The sequence below is a fragment of the Centruroides vittatus genome, unplaced genomic scaffold (genome assembly GCF_030686945.1).
Source record: "Centruroides vittatus isolate TY-2023 unplaced genomic scaffold, ASM3068694v2 contig_1295, whole genome shotgun sequence".
Classification (NCBI taxonomy): domain Eukaryota; kingdom Metazoa; phylum Arthropoda; class Arachnida; order Scorpiones; family Buthidae; genus Centruroides; species Centruroides vittatus.
Genome location: NW_027120824.1, coordinates 352,108 through 377,333, shown reverse-complemented (window position 1 = coordinate 377,333; position 25,226 = coordinate 352,108). Strand labels below are relative to the sequence as shown.

General features: G+C 30.5%; 2 protein-coding genes across 2 annotated transcripts in view; one reads left to right on the top strand and one right to left on the bottom strand.

The window, feature by feature from the left end:
* The window catches only part of LOC136989377 (zinc finger protein 28-like), a 33,633-nt gene extending 15,879 nt beyond the window's left edge, over positions 1-17,754 (top strand). Inside the window, exons 2-3 of the mRNA XM_067287498.1 lie at positions 11,502-11,649; positions 17,290-17,754. Of these exons, the coding sequence (XP_067143599.1) occupies positions 11,502-11,649; positions 17,290-17,754 (613 nt within the window). The remainder of the gene's footprint in view (positions 1-11,501; positions 11,650-17,289) is intronic.
* Positions 17,755-21,079: 3,325 nt separating this feature from the next.
* Positions 21,080-23,419, bottom strand: LOC136989369 (uncharacterized). Its single transcript, XM_067287492.1, has one exon. It carries the CDS (start codon positions 23,417-23,419, stop codon positions 21,080-21,082), a length of 2,340 nt encoding a protein of 779 aa, XP_067143593.1.
* Between the last annotated feature and the right edge of the window lie 1,807 nt (positions 23,420-25,226).

Here is a 25,226-nt window from a genome sequence, read left to right as displayed (position 1 = left end):
TTCGTCCACTGCTAGTGCTAATTCCTTGAAGTTTTGAGGAATGGCTTCAGTTCCTGGATTCATCATAAACGAAGGTAATATGCCCAGGTATCCAGAACTCAGGATGAAAATCATCATTATCCAAATACAGACCATAACACGAAATGTGTTGGAAGGAACTTGGTTGAAGTTTACTCCTGTAAATTTTTTAAAATATTACATAAATTTCATATATAAAAAATTTATTATAAGCTTTATAACTAAAATATGTTTTATTCGTGTAGGAATATTTCTATTATTTTTGATTTTATTTATTAAAATGGCCTATTTCAATTTTTATCATGTAAGGGATCCTAGTGCACAGTTAGACAGTGCGATTTATTTCAAATTTATGCAGATTTTGTGGTACTATTTTACCAGCATGATAACTGTCATAGTTCACTAATACACATTTAAAATAATTTTCGTGGGAATAGAAATTTTCACATTGTCTTATTAATTCGTGTTGTGTTCTCTATCACTATATAAGTAGTTAAAAACAGTGAGAGAGATTACCAACTTTTATTGTTTTTATTCTACAATAAATATGACTGCAGTTATTACTTAGTTTTATTTATTTAATATCATTTCATTCAGTTATGTATAATAATGTTTAATAAACATTACAAAAATAACATTATTTTCTTGTCACGAAGTATTGAATAATAGAGCATTGTATAATTTACTTAATTTATAAAAATTAACAGATTATCAAAAAAAACTAATATTTTTTATATAGTATTATCTCACCTTGTCTCAACAGAGAAAGCAAAACGAACCAACAAATAGTGGAAAATTTTGGACGATTTCTACCATGGATCCGTGATTGTATTCTTTCAACCGCATATACACATAAAATAAAGAGAACCAACGTGATGCAGAGACATATCCATACCTATTAAATTTATGGAAAGCTTAAAAGTACGTAACACAAATGCGAATTTATTTATTCTACAATGAGATATTAAAATGTAATTTGACAAGGAAATTACCATTATGGCTAAAGGTTTGAAAAACGTTTGAATTTTATTTAACGGTTTTCCAGCTTTGAGAAGAAAAACAGTAGAAATGTCTAAGACAGGTGATGTAGATATAACGTAGTTTCTTATTCGAACCTCCGTTGTCAAGGACAGATGATCCTTGTATAAAACACACAAATAAATATAATTATTTGATATATATATATATATATTGAAACATTTCACATGAAATACTAACTTGTTGTCTCCACAAACCAGTTTCTATACATCTGTAAGAAATAGTTATATTAATCAATTGAAAGTTATAATATTTTAGATATATCGAAAATAAATAACCTTAGCTTTAGTGCTGCGCACAATATCCTCATATACTGCAGTTTAAATAAAGTTTCTTTGTTACTCGATCCCTGAGAAATATAAAATTTTAATTTTACACTACTTAATTTTTTTAGTGTTGTAAAAGGTTTAAAATAAGACAATAAAAATCACAGATTTTAATGAAACAGTAAACATTTCTTAATGTTTAATTCTCATATTAAAGAAATCGAGCGACCAGTTGCTGAACTTTTCCAGCATCATTTAAAATGTTGATGGTTCCAACTATTATCATATTTTATTTCGAAAACTTTTATATTTCCAACTATTATAAAATTAACAAAATATTACTTTTGAGGGTAGAGAAACGTTTTTATAATAAATTGACAATTTTAATAATGACTAAAATCGCCTTTAAGTCTGATTATATTGGAGATAAACACAACGCTTATTATATCTCGTCCTTTAACCATCAAAATTTCACAGCATGAATCACTCTAACACAAACCTCCGTGCAAGATTTCTGAAAATTTTTACAAAACGCAGAGGAGTTATTAAGCGTTGGACAGTATATCAAAGTCGTGGCCCCCACACACGAAAATATATAAATACAAAAACTACTACTTATTTTTTGCATTCCTCGCCCTTTTAAAATGCCCTAAGTCCAAAAAGGTAAATAAATATCTAGGAGGAAGCAATTTTTGGCCAATCGTGATACTTTTCCTCTGTTATATATAACAACCAAAAGAGTAGAAACGAATCTATATTGATTTCTTACGACAAAAAGAATTCTATTTCCGGTAAAGATTTTCAAAAGCAACTTAACTTTACGTTTAGCAATTTGAAACAAAATAGTATGGTTATATAGGGATTCATCAGAAACGAGTTTGATTTATTGTACTGTGAATTTCGAAGTACACAATATGATTTACAGGCAATAATGCACATACAAAGGCATGTTAAGATATCTAATGTTTTGTGCACATAGACACTGCCTGTATCAATTGAAATGGTTTCTGTTTGAAATACTGTAAACTCCAGACTTAATCCTTCAAATGAAGAACGGCAGTTAGTTTGCATATAGAACCAGGGCCGTTCCGACCCGGGGGTGCAGAGGGTGCGGGGCACCCGGGTGGCAAGCCTAGGGGGCGGCGCGAGCTGCCTTAAAAAAAAGGGAAAAATTAATTTATCATTAAATTAATATAATACATAAATATTATTCTAAATATTATCATTAAAATACTACTATTCTAATATTATGTGAATATATGTACTATTCTAAATATTATTAATTATATTTCAAATTCAAATTTTATATACACAACTTATTCAGGCCACAACAAGTGGCAAGTATAACAGTTTCTTGTTTTAACTCGTCTTAAGCTATTTTTCACGTCGGTCGCGAGGAAGATTTTACAGGAAAATACTCGTCTGTGGTCAAAGCATAGAAATGCACGCACCGGGATAATTTCTTTTATTTTAATTTTAAACGTGTAATCGTGTAAATCGCAACAGCTTAAAAAGTTTTTGTTTGATATCGTGGTTAGAGAGACAGTAAAAATTAAAGGTGAGTACATACATTAATTTGATTATATTTTGCTTATGCGCGGTTAAATAAAATTTAAATAATATTTGTTAACTTAAATTTACTTTATCTTTTTTTTTGTAAATTTTTAACAACTTTGGGGGAAGGGGCGGCAAAATTATTCTCGCACCCGGGCGGCAGATACCCTAGGAACTTCCCTGTATAGAACATCTTTGTTGTTCAAGTTTATGCAAGTACATATTAGAGTATATATTTGAATCTAATTTGTTGTAAAAATAATGAAGAGGTGCATGAACGGATAAAAGTGTTCTTCATATTTTAGATAAATATTCAAATTGGAAACTAAAAAAAATAAATAGTTTATTTTATTAAAATTAATTAGAATTATTTACAAATATTTCAGAAAAGTTCTTTAAACAAAACATAATAATTGATAGAAATTGTTAGTAAAGTTTATTACCAAACCAAAGTAAACATAAATTCGTTTTCCTTTGATATCGTCAATAGTATCGTTTCTTGTTGCTGGATAATCCTTACAGCCATGATAGTTACACTATAAATAAAATTCATACAGAAATTTCAATCTAAATCACATTAATGTAGAAAAATAAGATTAATTTATTTTATTTCTTTATTAGTAGCTAATTCAGCAATGTCGGTAATAAATACACAGCGATTAAAAGTCTCAATCTGTGTAAAAAATGGCAACTATACCATTTGTATGCTGGTCATGTGAAAAATACTGATTTAACAAAAAGAATCCTGTAGTAATGCACCGTGTACTTTGTGCTTTTCGTAACATTCTAACATAATAACGTGCAGTAGTACATTGTGCATGTGCAATAGTTCTCTGTATTAATAATAAATATAATTAAATTGAGGCAAGACACTTGACAATTGTAGTATTCAAAACAAACCGGTTAAACTTTGATTTATAAGTAACAAAAATTTTAGCTTTGTATAGATTGTGCCATATGTAAGAAGCTGGGTCTAGAGAAACTAATTATAGAATGCATGGAAGTTTACAACATTTTTTCCACAAGAAATCTTTAAGGGTGTACGTTGTGCCAAAAACTCTGAACATATTATCTAGCACTTCACAAAAACACAACTTTGAAGCTACATACTCCTAGAAACACCGTATCGATTTGCGAAATGGTTAAAAACAGCTAATATGACGATTTTAGTCTCTGTAATCCAAAATTATTCTTGGTAGACAAATCTCACAGCAATCTTATTGGCAAATTAAATTTATTTTGTAAAGACTACATCAAATGCATTTCGGGCTGGTGTAATATCTTCCAGTCCCTCTTCAGTGCTAAAACAATAACAAAAAACGTAAAATGTTTAACTAAAACACGACATGGATGTATAGCTACACCAAAACTATAAACTTTGGAGAAAAACTTACAATAACTGTTGGTTGGTAATTACAATGATATTTCCATAAGTAGGGGTGGTAAACTTTGCACACATTGGAAGATATTACACCAGCCCGAAATGCATTTGATGTAGTCTTTACAAAATAAATTTAATTTGCCAAAAAGATTGCTGTGAAATTTGCCTACCAAGAATAATTTTGGATTACAGAGACTAAAATCGTCATATTAGCTAATATACAGCGAACCATTTATATATATTTTTTAGTTAAAAACAGATTTACTACACGATTAAAGTAAAAATCTTGAAACCACTAACCCACCTAACCCCTGCATTTTGGCAATTAATGGTCATGAGAAAGGGAAGAGAATACGCTTGTGTTTTTTGTTTAGTTAAGTTACGGCAACGCAACACTTGGGCGATCTGTCTACGGTACGGATGTTTGACTCGCAGCCCGCGGGCCTCACTGCGGCGTACTTAATATGTTTATGCGGCCCACTGCACCCTAAATTTTTTAATACATTTTCATTTTTTTGGTAAAGTATGTAAAAAAATGATTTTTGTTTCACTGGATACACTTTGATGTTTTGATGACGTAATTAGTGAAAGAAAATGGTCGCATCTAGAAAACCGTTGCGTGTGGAGTAGTAGATACTGTTGTAAACAATTATTTTCGTGCATGAAAAACATCAAAATTGCTAAAAGAAATTGGTCGAGTAATACCCATTTAATGAACATTTCTAGAATTATGACTAGTACCATATAAGTTATTATTATAAAAAAGCAATATCAATAAATCGCATTGAATTTATTTTTATTGTTTTTAAATACGAATTTTTTACTGTCAATAATACAGCATTTTTGTAATTTTATATATTTGTTATTATAATTTCATATTTAAAACGACATAGTGACGAAACAATTACAATCTTTTTTGTCACGACGGCGCACACTGCTTTTTGATGCGTTTTAATATTTGCCTAAGATAACTTATAAACAAGGTAAGTACGCAGATATCCGAATTCTCTAGCAGTAATCGATGATTTCAAAAATTTTTTTCGTACCACATTGCATACTGCTCGTACTGAAATCGGATAACAGTATACATAATTTGTCAGAAGAATCACACAACTTTACGAACAATTAAAAAATTTAACATATTACGTAAAGCCGGCATTATCTCAAATCGAATGGACTTGCTCAGAAGTCGGCAACCTGTGACTCTGGATCCGCATGCCGCTTTTTTAATGTATAATTGAGGCTCTTTTTAAGTTAGTAAATAACATACATATAATAAAATAAAATTTTAAATTTAAGTAAAACTAAAAGATAACTCGTAAACTTAACTAATTACTTATCACATCAATATAAGAGTGAAAACAAAAGTTAATAATAATAATAATACATTATAGTCATGACAAAATCACGCCAAACTAACCTACTAATAGTGGAATTTAGCGCTTTAGTACAGGTATAGTACATGGCACTTAAAAGATAGTGCCATGATATTTCGTGAGTATCTTCAGCAGTTTCGTCTATGGCCCTGATAGTTTGGTCTGGAAATATAATTTGTGGAGACATCACGCGACTGTAAAATAATTTAAAATCAGAAAAACAAACCATCTCGAGTATTCCAATGCAGTTCTCCTGCCTAATTTAAGTTAAAAATGGCAACATGAACAATCATGGTATAGTAGTTTTATACTGTTGTTATTTACTCGTGTTTAGCTTATAAAATATTATAGTGTGCAGAAGAAAGATATTGAATAAAAGCTTCTTCTAATATCGAGGCTGATATTTGATATGGCGAAATAATTGAGATAAGTAGAAGATAATCAAAAATGTAGTAGTGAATAGACTGAATCCTATGACCATGTTGCAAATTTAACAGGATTCCCAGTGTGTTTAATATTTTAATAAAGGTTTTCTAACAACAAAAAATCAAATGTACAAAAGCACTTTCCAAAAAAACATGAAGCATTTCCAAACTCTTTTCCCGAGAAAGAACAAAGAAGAAAAGCAGTAGATAAGCTTCAACGTAAAATGAACTTAACTAAAGGTACATTTTGAAATTTGGTAAAATCAAGTAACAATTTAACTACTGTTCGTTTTGTTCTCCATTTATAAATTGTGAAACGAAGAAAGCCATTTACGGATGATCATTTTGTTAACGATTGCTTTATTAATGTCTGAATATTTTTTTGTGATTTTAAAGATAAAACAAAAATAATTGCTAAAATAAAGTATGTGCTATTGTCCGCTAAGACTGCAAGAGTCAAAACTGCCCATACGGCAGTAGATGTAACGAGTCGGCAGAGTGCAGAACAGGTTAAATTCAACACTAGAATTTTCTATTGCCTGTGATGAATCTTGCGATGTAAATAATATTGTGCAGGTTGTACTTATTTGTAAATATGTAATGTAGATTCTGTCGGACTTCAGGAAAAGTTACTTTATATACATGCCACTTACAGGACATACTCGAAGTGGGGCTATAGAATCTGCTGTTACTAATTGCTTGATAAGTAAAAAAGTTTATATTAATAAATTAGTATTACTTGCGACCGACAGAGAACGGAGTATGATAGGTAAAAGAAAAGTTTTGTTTTGATGTATTTAAAAATCAAATTCTGCATGACGTTTCTCCTTTTTACTGCTTAATCCATCTGAAGGCACGTTCACAAACCTTTCCGAAAGTAGTAACATTAGTTATAAATCTGGTTGTACAGATTGTGAACAAAATAATGGTATGACAAGTATATCATCAGAAATTTTGTGAACTTCTTAACGAAGTCAATATTCAATATTCTCATCTTTTACACAACAAAGTAAGATGCCTTTCCCGAAGACTGGTGTTAGCGCGATTTGCTCCTTGCATTGAATAAATATAATTATTTGTAAGAAAATATTTTTGAACACGTGGAGCTTAATAAACACGATCGGTTACAATAAATTTATTTTTGGGTAGACATGACCACATATTTAAACTTAGTAAACAAGAAACTGCAAGAAAAAGGAAATACAGCTATTTTGCATTTGAACAAAGATTACATTTGTTTATCGCAAACTCGGAAAGTGACATTGCCACATGTTTAATAAACTCATTTTAACAAAAATAAATAAATAAAGAAAATGATATGTTATAGGCTTATTTTTAAAAATATATATTTTATAATTGAGGATGCTGACTTCCGGCACGGTAGGTATTATTTTGGAAAATGAAATGCTAAGAATGGCTGTTTACGAAACAGTCGTTGCCGACACCGACTCCTGGACTAGATAAACAGTCTATATAAATAGTAAAGCTAATTTCGAGACGTGCCATGGAAGAGATGGATATATACATTACACTTTTGAACTGAAAGAATATAAGGGAAGAAATCAAGGTAAACTACTTTATGTTTTTTTTTTAAAGAAAAAATGTCTAGTAGTTGCTGGTGCAAATAATAATAATAAAAAAAACAATAAATTTATATAAAAATGATTTAAAGTGTATTTTGCCGTGCCACAAGATTTTGCTGCATTTTCCCGTAATAAGCAGTTTGATCTGTTATCGCAATGTTTAAATTTAATACAGAAGTGCTGCTACTATTAAGTGGTTAAATGTAAAAGTTAAACAATAAACATTCTATAACAATTGCAGTAGAGATAATTCAAGTTGACAAACACACACACACTGAACAGAATAGATTGAGTAAACTAATGTAAGTATCTGTAATTCTGTCAAAAAACCTAAGGTAACCTAAAATCAGTGAGCAATATTATGCATTTTTACCTATTAGAAACATAGTAAATGTTTCTTTGTCACATTTAAAGTAAGCATGTTTATATAGATTTTTACAATTAATAACAATTTTTATTTTATGTTTTAAATATATGAAAAGGTATATTTGTTGTGTTTTATAATTACTATTAAATTCTCAGTAAACATGATTTTTTTCCAATAAATTATTTTGTCATTTGTCACACTTTTTTGAATCGAATCGTTGTGTAACACGAAAATTATCTTACTGAATGTTGATTTTTAATTATTTCGAGATTTTATTACAGTTAAATATTTATGAAAAAAATAATTTTCAACTACTTACAAGTTGAATATAATCAGGCGTTACTGTAAAAGAATGCCAGTATGGTTCATTAGCTGTGAAAAGTTGTTTCATTTCATTTGTGTAGAAAAAAGTCAACGAAGAAGTCATGAAAAAACCAAAATCTTCACGAAATATCTGCACAAAATATCCATTTTGAAAAAGCGAGTGAAGTAAGTGAACTGTAAAATATAGTAAAAGTTTATATAATATATTTTTAAAATAATATAAAATTTCAATAATTATAAATAATTGTCATATAAATGTGAGAAGTGAAGGGTTGAGGCGAGAGACTTAACCCTTCTTCTGACATCGGTCCATTGAGGATCGCTCTCTGTATCACTGGATGGCTATTAAATAGTACGGCTATTTGTCGAGTGAGGAGTGTGCTGGATAAGTCGATAAGGGTTCAATTTTCAAGTAATAACTGAAGCTACGCGAAATTCCCCAAACAGTAAATTTAATAAACAAAAAGAAAGTGAATGATACAATAACCTGCTACAATTACAGTGGTATGCAGGCACAGGCATATATATATATATGACAATCCAATATCGATTGAATATATTTTTTGGGCTCTATACGATCGCTAACTTAACCACGTATCACTAAAATTTTATTGTAACGATGCCCTATATATATAAGTTATCATTATAAACATCGTAACTTAATCTTTACCCATTCTAAAATATTTAACATAATAGATGCCAACACACCTACACACAGATAAACATACATCATACACAGAGGTAACTCTTAAAAATTTAAAAATATTGCAACCATTTCGCTAGTTTTATTGTTTCTCGCAACTTAAATTGATTTATCACCACCAGTTTTTTTACTTATTGATTCGGGTACTGGTAGCATCATTAGGTTAACATCTGAAAAGCAAAAGTAATAGGTTAAACTGTCACTTACACGAACAGGTCCAGACGTTCGAGTTACCGATTTGAACAAAACCTACTGAGCACTTTGCCTTAAAAAGAAGTAATTACTCGTTCAAATAGTAGAACCCACTTTTTAAGCATTCCCGAAAATTGTAGCTTCGAAACTTTAGTGTTCAGGTTATAAGTTTTCAGGAAATTTCATGGAAATTTTCAGGACAAAATTGTAGATCTATAAATTCTAACAGTCGTCGATCCCATCTTCTTTTCTGAATATGAAAAACGCAGCTAAATAGATGAAATCCGAGTTTATGGGAGTAAGCACTAGGGAAAGAAGGCCCGATTAATTATATAAGAACTTTTGATGCAAAACGAAAGTCATGTTGTTTCAAATCAAATGTTTATCCGTGAGAAATTTACATAAATGACCAGCACGATTCTATTGTTAAAGGAAAAAAACGATGTACAAGGACAAGATTCTACTAATTTGAGACAGAGAGCATATATTTTAAATTAAATAAACTAAAAATATGATTATAATTTGCAGCCCGGCATTGTAATGACGTTACAATGAAAATAATTGCACGTATTATTTGTCTTTTTGTCCATGTGCAGTAATGTCTGAAGCTTAGTCGCTTGTGAGAAAACTGTATGTAAAATATGAAAATAAATTTGAAAAAAATACTTATTTAATTAACAACGTCAAAGAGTTAAATCTACAAAGACATGTTTCTGCTGAACAGGAATTGACGACATAATTTTAAATTTTTTGTTTTATAAGCTTCGAACGTGAAGAATAATAATAGTAACAATAATGCGGAAAAATGAAGTTGCACATAACGAAGCAAAACAAAAATTCTAGAAGTTCGAACCTACGACATCTGACTACAGTGCCTATCGTCTTATCGACTCGGCTGTAGCCGCAAGAGACGTGAAACTTACAAAGAGTCATAAGCTAAACAGTCAATTTTGAAAGGTTCAATCTTTTAAAAAGGTTTGAAAAGTGGTTCCTATCATTTGGACAAGGAATTGCTTCTGTTTAATGCAAAGTGCTCACCGGGAATTGTTCGAATCGGTGACCCGAACGTCTGGCTTTTTCCTTGATAGCAATAGGAAACATTTTTGAATAATTTTTTATAACAAAAAAAATGAACTTAGATCAAATTTCTTACTTTGTAACTTTCGTTTTTTTTAAATTAAACATAACACAATATATTATTGTAAATTTTTATAACAAGATTTTAAAAAACAAAGATGGTCGATACTCTGATTAGTCAACTTGATTCTTGTTTTATTAAAAAAAGTCCTGCTACCGAGAATGCCTTTTTTGATTTAATTGATGTGGGTAGAATCGCCTTTAATGTATTTCAGAGAAGATGGATGTTATATCATTCTTCACCCGTAGCCTGGAAGATTTCTAATTCGTTTTCGAGATGCGTTGCAATACTTATTTTTCTCTCTAGTATTTTTGATTTCTCTACCGCGGCTGATTTAATAGCACCAACAAGCTTACAGCCCGATAATTCGGCAGTTCGTTTGGCTTGAGCAACAAGTTTTATGGAAAAAATCTTTATACTTGCATACTTCGTACTCGTTTGTGTCCTTGCACAACTTGCACAATCTGGCATAATGTAGTTATTTAAGCACGAAGCATAGTGAAAATTTAACATAGCATAAGCACAATTGTTCCAGATATTACTGGTTCTAACAAAGAATTTTCATAGTCCTGTCAGAAATAGGCTACGTATTGATTATTGACAATCCGTGAGGTGCCATAATAAGTAAGTATTTAAAAAACTAATACGAATGCTTAAAATTAATGAATACAAATGTATTCGGGCAGCTTATGGGTTGATAATACTTTCTATTTTCAAAATTTTCTGAACTTTAATATAAAACAAGAAAAATGTAAATTTTTAGAAATTTGCGGGAATTCCCGGAATGAAAAGTTGTTAGGATATCGTTGGAAAAACCCTGACAATAACCGTTGCGGCGCCATATTAAATTTTTTATTTTATACGATCAAACGATCCCATTTTTCACTCGGATTAGTTTCATTGCCACCTAGTTTGCGTTTTTATATGCAGATAGAGATTTGATTAGATCGCTATAGTTCGTTTGTATACACGATTTGAACGACTAAAGTAATCTTAAATCAGTTTATTAAAAAAATTTCATAGGCTGTTTTTTTTTATTTCGATCATGCAGATAAGCAGCCAATCGAGCAGAAGGAGATAAGTCTCTGCAGGGGGCTATTGCGCATTTTTTCCACTATAGCCACTGCCATTTCAAGGTTATTACATCGTCGTGAGCTTAGTTGCAGGTGCGAAAACATTGCTGCTACGATTGCCATTGCTGCCAAGTGCGAGTTGCATACTATAATTCGATTTCTTCAAGCAAAAAGAAATAGTGCTGCTGAAATTCATCGAGGAATGAGCCAGGTATACGGCGGCAACATTATGAGTGATGGTGTTTTGTGATTGGTGTGGAAAATTTAAAAACGGCGGAACCGATGAAGGTGGACAAGAACGCAAATCTGTCGCAAAAATGACATTGTACAACGAGTTGTTTACCATAAGTGAGTTGAGTGTGAAATTTCCTGAAGTTTCAAGATCATCTGTTTACAAAATCATAACAGATCACCTATGCTACAAAAAAAACTGTGCTCGGTGTGTTCTAAAATGTTGTTTGATGATCACAAAAGATGCCAAATGGCAGATGCGCTGGCATTTGTCGCCTGCTATGACGCTGAAAATGACGATTTTTTGACATCAATTGTGACTGAAGAAGAGCCTTGGTTTAATATGTAATTCCTGAAAAAAACCAACAGCCACGACAATGTATGCATTCAAACTCGCCAAACCAAAAAATTTGTAATTGACTTTCAAGAAAAAGAAGGTTATGGTTACCGTGTTATGGGACCAAAAATGTATGTCGCATGTTGAGTTTACGTAACCAGGGATCACGATTAATGCAGCTTTGTATTGCAAGACTTTACGATGACTGCGGAGAGCAACTCAAATCAGAAGAAGTGGCATGCTGACTTCTGAAGATATTTTGATTCATGGTAACGCCTGACCTCACAATAGTGCTGTAACCCAACAGTTTCTTCAACAATTTCAAAAAGAACTTTTTGAACACACGAAATATAGTTCCGAATTAGCACCAACAATTTTGACATTATTATAAACTGAAAAATTGGCTAGGATGGCATATGTTCAAGACTCATCAGGATTATCAAAAAAAAAAAAAAAAATTTAAGGCTTATCTTAAATCATTGGCTGCAACATTCTGTGAAGAGGAGATCGCAAAGCCGGTCCACAGATATGACAAATGCTTCAATCTTCACGATGATTTTGTCGAAAAGTAACGTTGTTCGTACCTAACTTTAATAATAAATTCATTTTGTTAATTATATTTGTCTTTGTTTATGGACTATCGAAGTTTGAAAAATAACTGCCCTCGTATATGAACCTAAGGGGTGTGGTGCATGGCACTCTGATTGTAAAGAAGCTCGACATTTTGCTGTTTTGCCAAAGTATGATTTGTGATTCAAATTTACGCTGAAACAAGAGGACTAGATTGAATTTGTTTACCTGATGATGGCCAACAGATTTGGCTGAAAACGTTTGTTATTTATTAAAATTTTTCTCAGCAACTTAAGGTGTTTGGTTGTTTGCTATGAAGCATGACGTCTGCGTATATACATACAACAAAAGTATGGAATATTTTGTAATTGATGCAGAAAAATAGTTTTGATTCTGAAATAATAAAAATCACTATAACATTATTTAACTTTCAGTAATTGACAAATACTAAGAACTTTGAGAGTTTGTTAGATCTAAAAATTTTAAAAATGTGAAAAAACATATTGAAAAATTTATTTAAATATAGTAAAAAGAGTTTGTTAATCACTTTATACATTATATAAAACGATTCGAAATTTCGTAAAATTTTTAAAAATAGAAGACAAAATCACTAAACCGCAAATTATAAATTTTATAATATTTCTTTTCAACAAAAGTAACTGTTTTTAAATTAAAACGTTATCATTTACAATAACATTATTTTAAAATTTCACAAAAAAATACTAACATCTAAAAAATTACCCTATCTATTGTAGAGGAAAAAAGTATTCACCTAAAATATTTTCCATAGAACAGCAGAAACCAGCTTGCCTGTTACAATTAAATATAAATTACAGAAAGTAATTTTTATAACACACAAATACATAAGAAATAATATTTTCCATCATATTTACAGTTATTAAAAATTAAAATACAAGGATATTTTATGCAAATTACGTTAGAGCATTGACGTGTGTTTGCTTGTTAGTGCTGGAAGAGAAAAGAAATTGTTCATATCAATCGACAGAAATTGTAAGTAAAAATACGACTGGTTTTATTCTGTGAATATCTCAGATGTGTTAAAAATAAAATAATCTTTTACAATTGAAATTATTATTATTCTATGCGAAATTGAATTATTAAATGAAAATGATTTTACTCGGAAAATTAAAGAAACGAGATTAAATCTTCGGAACATCGTAAATTCTTTATTTCTTATTTAGATATGAAATTTTGATTCGATATAGATTTCGGAAACTTGAATTAATTACTTACAATGCCAATTACTAATACTTGATGAATGCAAGCACACGTACAGCCTTATCAGAATTTTATTCTAAGTTTATTATCGGCCACTTTTTACTCTATTGATAGAATAATGTAGACGAATTGCATTTAAAAATTTATGTTTTTATTTAATTAAAAAATTATTTAAAAGATTTCATTACATGATATTGTAATACAGAAATTACGGTAATTCTGATTAGTGAATAATTTTCGGTATAAATAATAACTTAAAAAGTTACATAAGTATCTATAAGCTAAAATTAAAAATAAATGTAAATGACAGGGTGATCGTTATAAAGCTCTGATACTCAGAGAACTGTGTAGTCCCAACAAATAAGCCAAACTTTGTGGTTATGCTAACTTAGTTATTAAAATGGTTCACTGAATAATAAATTGCTCTGCAAGCAAAACTGTGAAACGACATAGGGTGCGTTCTGCGTCTCTGCTACTACGGGAGTGCGCTGCCGTTTGTAGGCATTTAGGAACGACGGTGAAAGAAAGAAAGATGTCAGCGCCTGCACTATCGATAGTATGGTGATGGAGAAATATATAATTTTAAAATATGAGCTTTTAAAGGCAAAAGAAGAATCTTAATTTTAAAATTTAATCATAAAAGTGACTATTTGTTGATAGAGCATTCAAAATACATACGAAAAAGTAAGAATGTACCATTCGAAAATAAGTCGAAAAGACACTCATATTACCGCGTGCACTAACTTTCGCTTTAACAACTTCTAAAGTTTTATTCATAAAACTTCATAATGGATTCTGAAACGAAATCATTTGAGGCATGGAGGACGCCATGTTGCTTTCTATCATAAACTAATACTACAAGCTGTCGTTTTTGCCGTTCGACGGCGAGCATTCCGACCGTAATTTAAAACGCGTTATGCAGGAATTTTTAAAAGGATGTTGCTCGCGCGGAGTTACGCGAAAAAATAAAATAACGCACCTATAGATTTAATAAGAAATTTTCTGTTTCTGTAATTTGGGGAAAATCGACATGGCAGCAGTTTGAGAGTATACAGGGTGAGCCAAAAGTCACTTTACCATATAAACATAAAATAACTTCTTACGCCTTAAGTCAAGGCGTAAGCTATAAGTTCTCCTATTCTTTAATTAAAATTGACTTACCTAATTAAAGAATTGGAGAACTCGTAGCTTCAAGGATTACCATCAATGATTACGTGGAAATTGCTGATGGTAATACTTCAGCATCCCTAGCGTTAACTCATGTACTATGTAATCTATCTTTATATAATTAAATATTTTCAACGCTTATCGCTAAGGTCAGAGAATGTACTGGTTTAATAATATTTGTTTTATCTCAATTGACCACTGAGCCTTCAGCTTGTGCCATGTGTGATAAAATCGTGGCGTACGATTTTCTACTGACAGTGTACTTATGCTCTCTCAACCTGACTTCCAAATTTTTATTAGTAACACTAATATAATTTTTCTTTATGTCTAGATCCAAGTTTCCATACCGAATCTTATATACTTTTGCTTTTCCTTTTTTTTCAATTTTGTCTTTGTCGTTCCTTAATATTTTATACAAGTTGGGAGTTTTGTTCAAAATTAACATGGACTGTTTTCGGTTTGAAATTGTATTCACTACTATCATAAGTGAACTTTCTGATTTTAGGGAAATTCCTTCTTAAAGTTTTGCTTTATTTATTTTATTGCTTTTCATCAGTGCTGTTATCATATTAGCATTGTATCTTCACATTCTGGCGATTCGAGTTATCATATTGACTAATTTCTGTCTATCTGTTATACTACTGCAATAGAAAAAAACTCTTTTAATGAGGGCACGGATGGCAGCCATTTTGTACTGGAAAGGATCATACGAGTGTGGTGGAATGTATAGTGGGCTTAGCGTCGGATTGACGTACACCTTTGCAACCAAATGTTCTTTTTTTGACTTAATATCTATATCTAAAAAATGTTTTCGCGAGGAATCTTTCAGTTTAATCTTCAGCTTAAATTTGTCATTGTTGCTGTTGATCTTGCTAATAAACTCTTAAATTTTTCGCTTATTCATCCATAGCACAGAGGCATTGTCTACATACATTTTAAAATACAAAACATCAGCACTGAATTCACGCAGAACACTTCTTTGTAGTTTTTTCAAAACAAGCTCACATAACACTCTTGATATGGGATTTTCCATTGGGACTCCTGTTTTTTGTCTGTTGTGACGGCCATTAAAAGTATAAAAGGTGGGAAGTCCCATATCATGACTGTTATGTGAGTTTGTTTTGAGAAAACTAAAAAGAAGAGTTCTGGGTGATCCTCTGACATTGGCGATAAGCGCCGAAAACAATAAAGTATATAAAGGCAGATTACATGGTACATGCATTAATTAATACTAGGGATGTTGAAGGATTACCATCTGCCTAGAAATGCCTGATTAAAGAATTGGAAAACTGATAGCTTATGCTTTGACTTATGTTTTTTGCATATCTGGCATTTTCCGTTTTGCATATACGATATTATTATATTATGTTATAATATATTGTTACATAATTTTATTTATTTTATACACGTTAATAAAATTATTAAAAGTAACAATATATATATAATCTGTTTTTATCTTTATACATTAATTTATCTGTATTTAAATTTTGTTCCTTCTATATATATAATCGAGACGAGTTGATAAATAATAATAATCAGCGCAGAGCCCAAACAGTTAGGAGTTAAAAGTTGAAATTAGATACACAGTTAGAGTACATCACGTTTTCGCGGAAAATCGAACATATTTTTAGACCCATCTGAAAATTCCCCAATTATTATGGAAACAGGAGGTCCCAATTCTTGCATTCTGTGAAAACGGGTAAGGTAGATTATAATGTAATAATCTTAATCTTCGCTATCGTTACTTTTGCCTGAGCTACGCCAGGCCTACCTTTAGTTTCTTTATATTCGAATTAGTTTAACCTGAAAATAAACAGAAGATTTGGCTGAAAACGTTTGTTGCTTTTCTATTAAATTTCTCTGCAAGATAAAGTGTCGTGTATTTTTTATTTACATTATGTTGGGTTGGTTTATTTCGATAGTTTCTTTTTAACATTATAGTGTACATATCTTAGAAAAATGTTGGCCTAAAAATAAAATATAACATTTTTAAAATGACGCCCGTTTTCCACTTCGCAATAGTGAGCTTTTTTATACTAAAGTGACTTTGGTCCCTCTCTGTAACACATCATTATTTGCATCTACTTTGAAATTCACTTTTATACACAAATAAAACTAAATTATTGAATAAGAAAAATATTATATGTTTATACTTGAAAAATATATCATGATGTAAGGAATTTTCGACGTGATAAATCGTATGCTAAAACATGTAAATTACTATCAGAATGTATAGTTATTAACCGTAAATTAAGAAAAATTACTATATCAATGAAACAGCTCTAAAATGCTGTATTTTTCTTGTAGGTGTTAATAGACATGGCTCGTACAATGACTTCCAAATGCATGATTTGTAATAAGCCATTTCCAAGTAAACAGAGTTTAAGTTGTCATATCGAAATCCACACAGGAGAAAAACCTTACAAATGTAATACTTGTAATAAATGTTTTGTTCGTTTGAGCAGTTTGAAGCGACATGTCAGAACCCACACGGGGGAAGTATTATACGAATGTGAAAGATGTAATAAATGGTTTGCTCAATGGAGCACTTTAACTGATCATATCAGAACCCACACAGGAGAAAAACCACACAAATGTAATACATGTAATAAATGTTTTGCAAAACGCTGTGCATTGAATTGTTATTTCAGAATACACATAGGAGAAAAATCATACAAATGCATAACATGTAATAAAAGTTTTGTTACTTCGAGCAATTTGAAACATCATCAGAAAGTACACACAAGAGAAAAACAAATGCACAATATGTAATGAACTTTTCAGGAACAGTTCCTGTTTAAGTTGTCATCAAAAATACTATAGTGGAAAACACCCTGTGAATATAAAATATGTAATATATCTTTTCCTGAAAAATTATATTAGATTGTCATTACGAAAAACATCTAACAGAGTTACTACACAAGTGTGAAATACTCCATTAAAATTTCTTCACTGAAATGTAAGGTTAGTAACAATACAACAATTTTTCAAATGTAACTGCCAGCAAGTATATTTGCTTTGTCGTTTCGAAAAAGAAAATCGTTTAATTCGTCATCTTCTCACTCATTCTGAATAAAGACTATTCATTTGTTTGGTGTATAACAGTCAGTTTCCAACTGAAGCTCACCTGGATGCTTATCGTATAATGCATGATCTACACCCATTTAATTGCATTATTTATTTTCAATCGTTGTGCAGCCATAAGACTTTAGAAAAACACAAAACAATACACTATCCATTATCAATTAATTACTATTGCAATAAATGCAATGTAAGATTTGCTTGCAAAAGATTATGAAGTTCATCTTGAATATCATTGATCAGCTAATATAAATTTTTTATAAAAAATTTTGATTAAAAATACACAAAAAATGTTTTAAAACAATTTTATGTATTTTAAAGTGATTTCAAAATAAAGTTCATTGTGAAGATAATCAATTTCTTACATTTATTTATTTAATATATTTAAATTAATTTTAGTGATATAATAAATTACTGTTTTTCATTAACTAGACAACATTTTTATTTTGATAACTTGATTCTAAGTCTTGGTAAAAAAAAACCTATTAACTAATGAAACGTCCTCGGCTGGCTAGGCATAGCTTTTTTTAAAATTCAGTAAAACATTTTTAAAATGCTATTGGATGTTTTATATGATGTCAGCAGGATTTTCTGGTTTTTTTTTAATATTCAGTAAGCTTTTTCATATATACCTTCTTCCGGTACCCCGTAATAAAATAGCATAAAAATCGAAAATTTCAGTTATGGAATAAATGTATTAAACCAGAATTGCTTTTGCTTAAATTCGTGTTACCCTAAAGTGTACATATAAACTTCTTGGAAAATATTCACCAGCTGTTCTCAAGGTCAGCAGGTTTGTAAACAATGAGACTGCAGGTGAGAATTTTCAGACAGTGTCAATTGATAGAATAACAATCGCTGCAGCTATGTTTTTAAAATAAGTACATTTATTTTAAATTATTTTAAACATTTCATATAGTTTTACTATCAAAACAAGTTTTTGAGGGGTATTTATTTCGCGACAATTGTTTCTTGGCAACTCTTAAGTGAAAATAAATACTTAAAATAAAAAATGAAGAAGTCCCAGTTTTTTACGCAGAAATCCGACAATACATCGAAATAAAGAAGATGCCTATAGCTACGATTTCTTAAACATATAACGATGATTTCTGAAAGAACAGTTTTTTAATATTTCAATATAACACAAAAATGTGAAGGATTTGCATTTTCAAAACAACCATCTCGGTGAAGATTTCAATTATCCGACATTAATACTATATTTTATTACTATTCCACGACACAATAGTGTTTTTTTATCGCAAACTTCTCACAACGAATTCTTTATGCGATAAGTTTTTTATTATCCTTTTTACGTACCTTTAACAAAGTGCATTTTGTTCTCATATCAGGGAGACTTTCAATAATATTTATGTTTCCTGTAAAAGCAAGATAAAAGTTCTTCAATTTTTGTTTTCTTTGTACTTCAAATGAGTACTTATCTTACGGTAGATGTTTTGTTGATTTATTAATGTTTTTGAAGATTTTGAAAGCGAAATGTTACTTTACTAATTTGATTTTCACATCCAACTTAACTTTATTTTATTGTTTATATTTTAATATTATTGTAAAATCGGGAGTTTATTTGTGCGTTTGTTTTGTAAAGTTTGATATTTAACAACTGTATAACAACTGAAAATGGACGATATGAGACAAAAATGCATTTTGTTGACCGTACTTAAAAAAGCATAAAAAAGATAGTTATAACATACAGAAATTGCTGTGATAAGCTTGGGTAAAACAGTACAAAATACTGTTTTTGAACTTGCCGAAATAATAATTTTGTTTTATCATTGTAATATTAATATTGTCAATAAAACTTGGTTGCTTTCCATTTATGTAAAATAATACTGGAAAATTTCAATATTTAGTTTTATTTTAATAATAAAGTAAAATTATTTTTTATTAATATATTGTTTAATATTAAATTTACGAAGAAAAAACGAACAGTAAAAATAAATTTAGTTTCCTTAACTTACAACATTCTGTTTATTGTTATATGATATTGTACACTTACCATCTGCTTTCTTACTTTCTACAAGATACAACAATATGTATGACAGTTTTAAGGGTAGGACCATTGTTAAAGTTTTAACTGTATTAAAAGAAAAAAGTATTTCATCACTTGTAAGAATAGTTATAGACTATACATGAAATATAAAATATTGTAATATATACTATTCTTATAAGCAAACATTAATGATTATTATTATAGAAAAGGATTCATGTTTTAAAATTAGTAATTGAAGGAATGCTCATGCTCTGTTGTCGTTTTGTTATAAGAATACACATCTTACAGGTACAAAAGTTAAAACATATGTTGTTACTGATTATAATTATATTTATGGAATCAAAGTTTTTCACATCTAATAGCATCATATCTCACTACAATATGACTTATTTGACACATTTTGCTTGTATTTTGTAACATGTAAAGCTATTAGCTACTACAATAATTTTATAGAACAGGACACAGTCTTTGGAACAAATCAACTCCTGTGAGAAAACAGTAATTTACAGTGTTGTTAACAATCTGCCATAAGCAAATACAAATATTTTATTTCAAATATTTTGCGAAAATATATTACATACTTGCTTTTATACAAGTGAAAATAGCACTCTGTTGTCTGCTGCAGTATATCGTGTGAATTTTATGCCATTGTTTTTAAAAATTGATTGTCTTTAGCGTTAGTCAGAGTAAATAATAGAACTATATCATTAAAAGAGCTCAGCAATTAAACAACTATAATAGAACACCTTAATTTTGCTGAGAAACATATATTTTATTCACAAACGTTTTCAACCTGATTAACAGGTCATCCTCAGGTCTACAAAACGATAATGGAACATAAACGTTCCATGTATAGAATATAAATATTTAAATCAAAATTTAGAACAAGAATTTAAAAAATATACCATAGAAACGGAATAAAACATAAAATTAAAATATATAAGAGAATAAATAAAAATAAAGATAAAGTAAAAAAAATTATAACTAATAGTTTTCCAATAACTAATTCTAGCATGAGTTTTCAGTGAACTTTTTAATCATGTATTTCCACGCCGACGACAGGATCTCAGCATCCCTCGCATTCAAACATCCTTCCCGTAGTCTACTCTTATATATTTCAATCTTCTCTGCTGTTATTGATAAAGTGGGGGAAGATACTGATTTTATAATCGTTGCCTCGTCCCATTTTACTACCGAACCTTGGACTTGCGACATTTGTGATAAAACTGTGGTATTGGATCCTTTTTTTACGTTATACCGATGTTCCTTTAGCCTTACCCCTAAGCTCCTGTTGGTGACGCCGATGTAGTCTTTCTTAACATCCAGCTGGATGTTTTCATAAGGAACTTTATAGACACCTGGTTTTTCTTCTGCGTTTATTCTATCTTTATCATTTCTCAATATCTTATATAAACTTGGGGCCCTTTTTAAAATCATTCTTGCTTGTTTCTTACTAGCCACTTCTTTGATAATACTATTCAAATTACTGTTATACGTAAACTTCAAGCGTCTATTGTGAGCTGTATTTAATCCTTGTTTCTCATTCTTCTTTTCATATTTTTTGAGTAATCCAACTATGGTGCTTTTCCTGTAGCCTAGGGCCGGAGCTATTTGCAATATCCTTTCAATTTCTTTATTTCTGTCACCAATTCTATCACAATACAAATAGGCTCTTCTTATCAACGCTTGAAATGCAGCCATTTTATATCGATATGGATCCATGGACTGGGCTGGTATATATAGTGGGGTGCGAGTAGGCTTAATATATACGCTGGTGGACAAATGATCCCCCATGAACTTGATATTAATGTCCAAGAAGTGCACACTCATGGAACTTTTTTGCTCTAACTTTAATCTAAGCCCATCCTTGTTATTATTGATTTTATTCAAAAAATCATGTATCTTGCTATTGTTTCTCCATAATATAAAAATGTCATCCACATATCTGATGAAATGTATGATATCTTCCTTAAAAGTTTGTAGAGCTTCCCTTTCCAATCTTCTAACTACCAATTCGCAAAGAATTCCAGAGAGGGGACTTCCCATCGGAACCCCTCTTTTTTGTCTGTAGATTCGACCACAAAACGTAAAACAAGATTGATAACATACCAGGCTAGCTAGTTCTTCTAGGTCTTGGGTGTGACTACGCAACCGAGGGTTGTTGTTGCACATGAAATCCAACAATGCCTCCACACATGACTCAATTCTTATTAAAGGATACATACTCTTATAATCTAAAATGGTCGCCACTTCTTCTTCCATTAAAGAAATATTTTGTATTTCCTTTACTACGACAAGAGGATCTTTTGCTACCAGTTTATCTTCTTCCATCTGTGTGGATAAGTATTCATGTAGCCTTTTTTCTAAGGTAAAGGTGGGCCCCCTACATTTCTCTACTACTGGTCTTAATTCATTTCCAGCCTTGTGCGTCTTAGCAAACGCAAACAATCTTGGAGCTCCTGTATTTGGGTTGTGACAGTTCTTCAGAAAAGGCAAAACGGCCGCGAGACTTGAGCGTTCTAACTTCTTGACCCTTCTGCCCAGAGATCCAATTATTTTGTCGTCAACTATTTCACATTCTGTCTTCCTGATGTAAGCATGTAATTCCTTGTCATATGTGTGTCTCTTCATGACAACCAAATGTTTAGTTTTGTCCGCTTTGGTCAAAACTAGATCATTCGTTCTTAACCACTCCTTCGTGAGCCATATGTCTCTATTGCTAATGCTAGTTGCTTTTTTCTTTAGGCGGTTACTTATGACAGTCTTCCATCTAAAGAATTCTTTATCTAAAGGATCCATGCCAACAATCCCTCTCTCCATCTCCTGTATGGACGTTTCCCAACTATTCCCCACATCTGGGACAAAGTTAGGGCCTTTTTCAAGTACCTCTTTGATTTTCTTTGGTATTTCTATCTGGTCCCATACTTGGAAGGTGTTAGGGTTCCCTTTATTTAATCTTTTCACTTGTTTACCAATAATCCATTTCAATTTTTTCACATAATGTTTAGTGGAATTCTTCCTGACTGCTTCCGCCAAATCCACGACCCTACTATTGATATGAGTTAGTTCATTCGGATTATCTTTGTACACGGTATCTTCTAAACGAACAAGATCATTTAAGACCCCATACTTCTTGTTCTTCGTTATTCTAATAAATTTTTTGAGGCATGCAAAACGGAAGTTACCTATAAGCGAACGGCATTCCGTAGGGATGTTAATTCGATAGATCGACATGGGATAGACTTTGTTCATTAAACATTCTCTTAAAAATTCTAACTTACAACTTGCTTGAATCAATTTTAACACCAACTTCCTGTATATCCTGTACGTTTTAACCGGTGCCGCCATAATTATATCATTAAAAGAGCTCAGCAATTAAACAACTATAATAGAACACCTTAATTTTGCTGAGAAACATATATTTTATTCACAAACGTTTTCAACCTGATTAACAGGTCATCCTCAGGTCTACAAAACGATAATGGAACATAAACGTTCCATGTATAGAATATAAATATTTAAATCAAAATTTAGAACAAGAATTTAAAATGGGACAAGGCAACGATTATAAAACCAGTATCTTCCCCCACTTTATCAATAACAGCAGAGAAGATTGAAATATATAAGAGTAGACTACGGGAAGGATGTTTGAATGCGAGGGATGCTGAGATCCTGTCGTCGGCGTGGAAATACATGATTAAAAAGTTCACTGAAAACTCATGCTAGAATTAGTTATTGGAAAACTATTAGTTATAATTTTTTTTACTTTATCTTTATTTTTATTTATTCTCTTATATATTTTAATTTTATGTTTTATTCCGTTTCTATGGTATATTTTTTAAATTCTTGTTCTAAATTTTGATTTAAATATTTATATTCTATACATGAAACGTTTATGTTCCATTATCGTTTTGTAGACCTGAGGATGACCTGTTAATCAGGTTGAAAACGTTTGTGAATAAAATATATGTTTCTCAGCAAAATTAAGGTGTTTTATTATAGTAAATAATAGAACGTTTATATTATCAATTATACGAACTCCTATTATTTCATACTTCGAATAAAAGTATTATATTATTTAATATTTTATGTAAAGCAGACGGTTATCGATTTGGACACAAACAAGAAATATATAAATGATCAATTAATTAGGCCTACGCAAATCATTTACACCTCTTATGAAGTACGTTTTTATTTATCGTTTTTTATATACCTTTGTGAAATATTTTCAGTGAATTAATAAATAATTTTTACAAATTCAATTACTCAAAATCAACAATTTAAACAAATATCGAATCTAATACGATTGTTTAAGTACAATGCTTCCAGATTACAAGCAAATATATAAATAAATTAATGATAAATTTCATTTTACATAAAACGACACATGATAGTGGTTTATTTACCTGTACACTTGAAATTGAAAAATTCAGATTTTATATTTTTGACAGTTTATCATGGAAAACATTAAGAAATCATCTGTATGAACTGGTGATTTTTTATCACACTATTTACAAATTTAAAAATCTTTAAAAAATAGGTTTTTATACCACAATTCTAATTTATTCGATAGAATTATAAGCTTATCTGAAAATTCCTGGTTGTTGTTTCGATATAGAAACCAAAATTTTACTTTGTATTTATCAATTTTTTAAAAGCTTAAAAATGTTTAGAAACAACCAAAAAATTAAATGTTTTTCTTTGATTTTGTTTCCTTTTCTAGATATATTATCTTGGAAAGTTTTTAAAAACATTTTTTATTTCATGATAATACAACTCGCTAATTGACTTTACCAAATTAAGTCAATAGTCAAATGGTGAAGAATGAGGTAACCACAAATACATAAAAAAGAGATCGCTGAAAAAACAAGCGGTTCTTTGCTTTCTGAGTTGGCCTCATTGTCTCTCTGTGAATGTGTCACATCTCTTTTTTTAAATGCTGCTATGAACTGTCTTCTGCCTCGAAGAGTTTTATACTTTTGCCTATACTAAGAAGCTAACTGGACATTGTATAATGAACAATATGAACTGTTGAGGCAACAGATGTCATGAGAAACCATTTCACTTTTTGCGAACTGATTTAAACTTATTTGAAAATATATTATTTACTTGTGTATACTTGCATTTATAGTACATATAATTTTATTATAATGAA

Bases quoted from the DNA above. Each gene is read 5' to 3' on its own strand.
- LOC136989369 (XM_067287492.1), bottom strand. From the start codon at position 23,419: ATGGCGGCACCGGTTAAAACGTACAGGATATACAGGAAGTTGGTGTTA.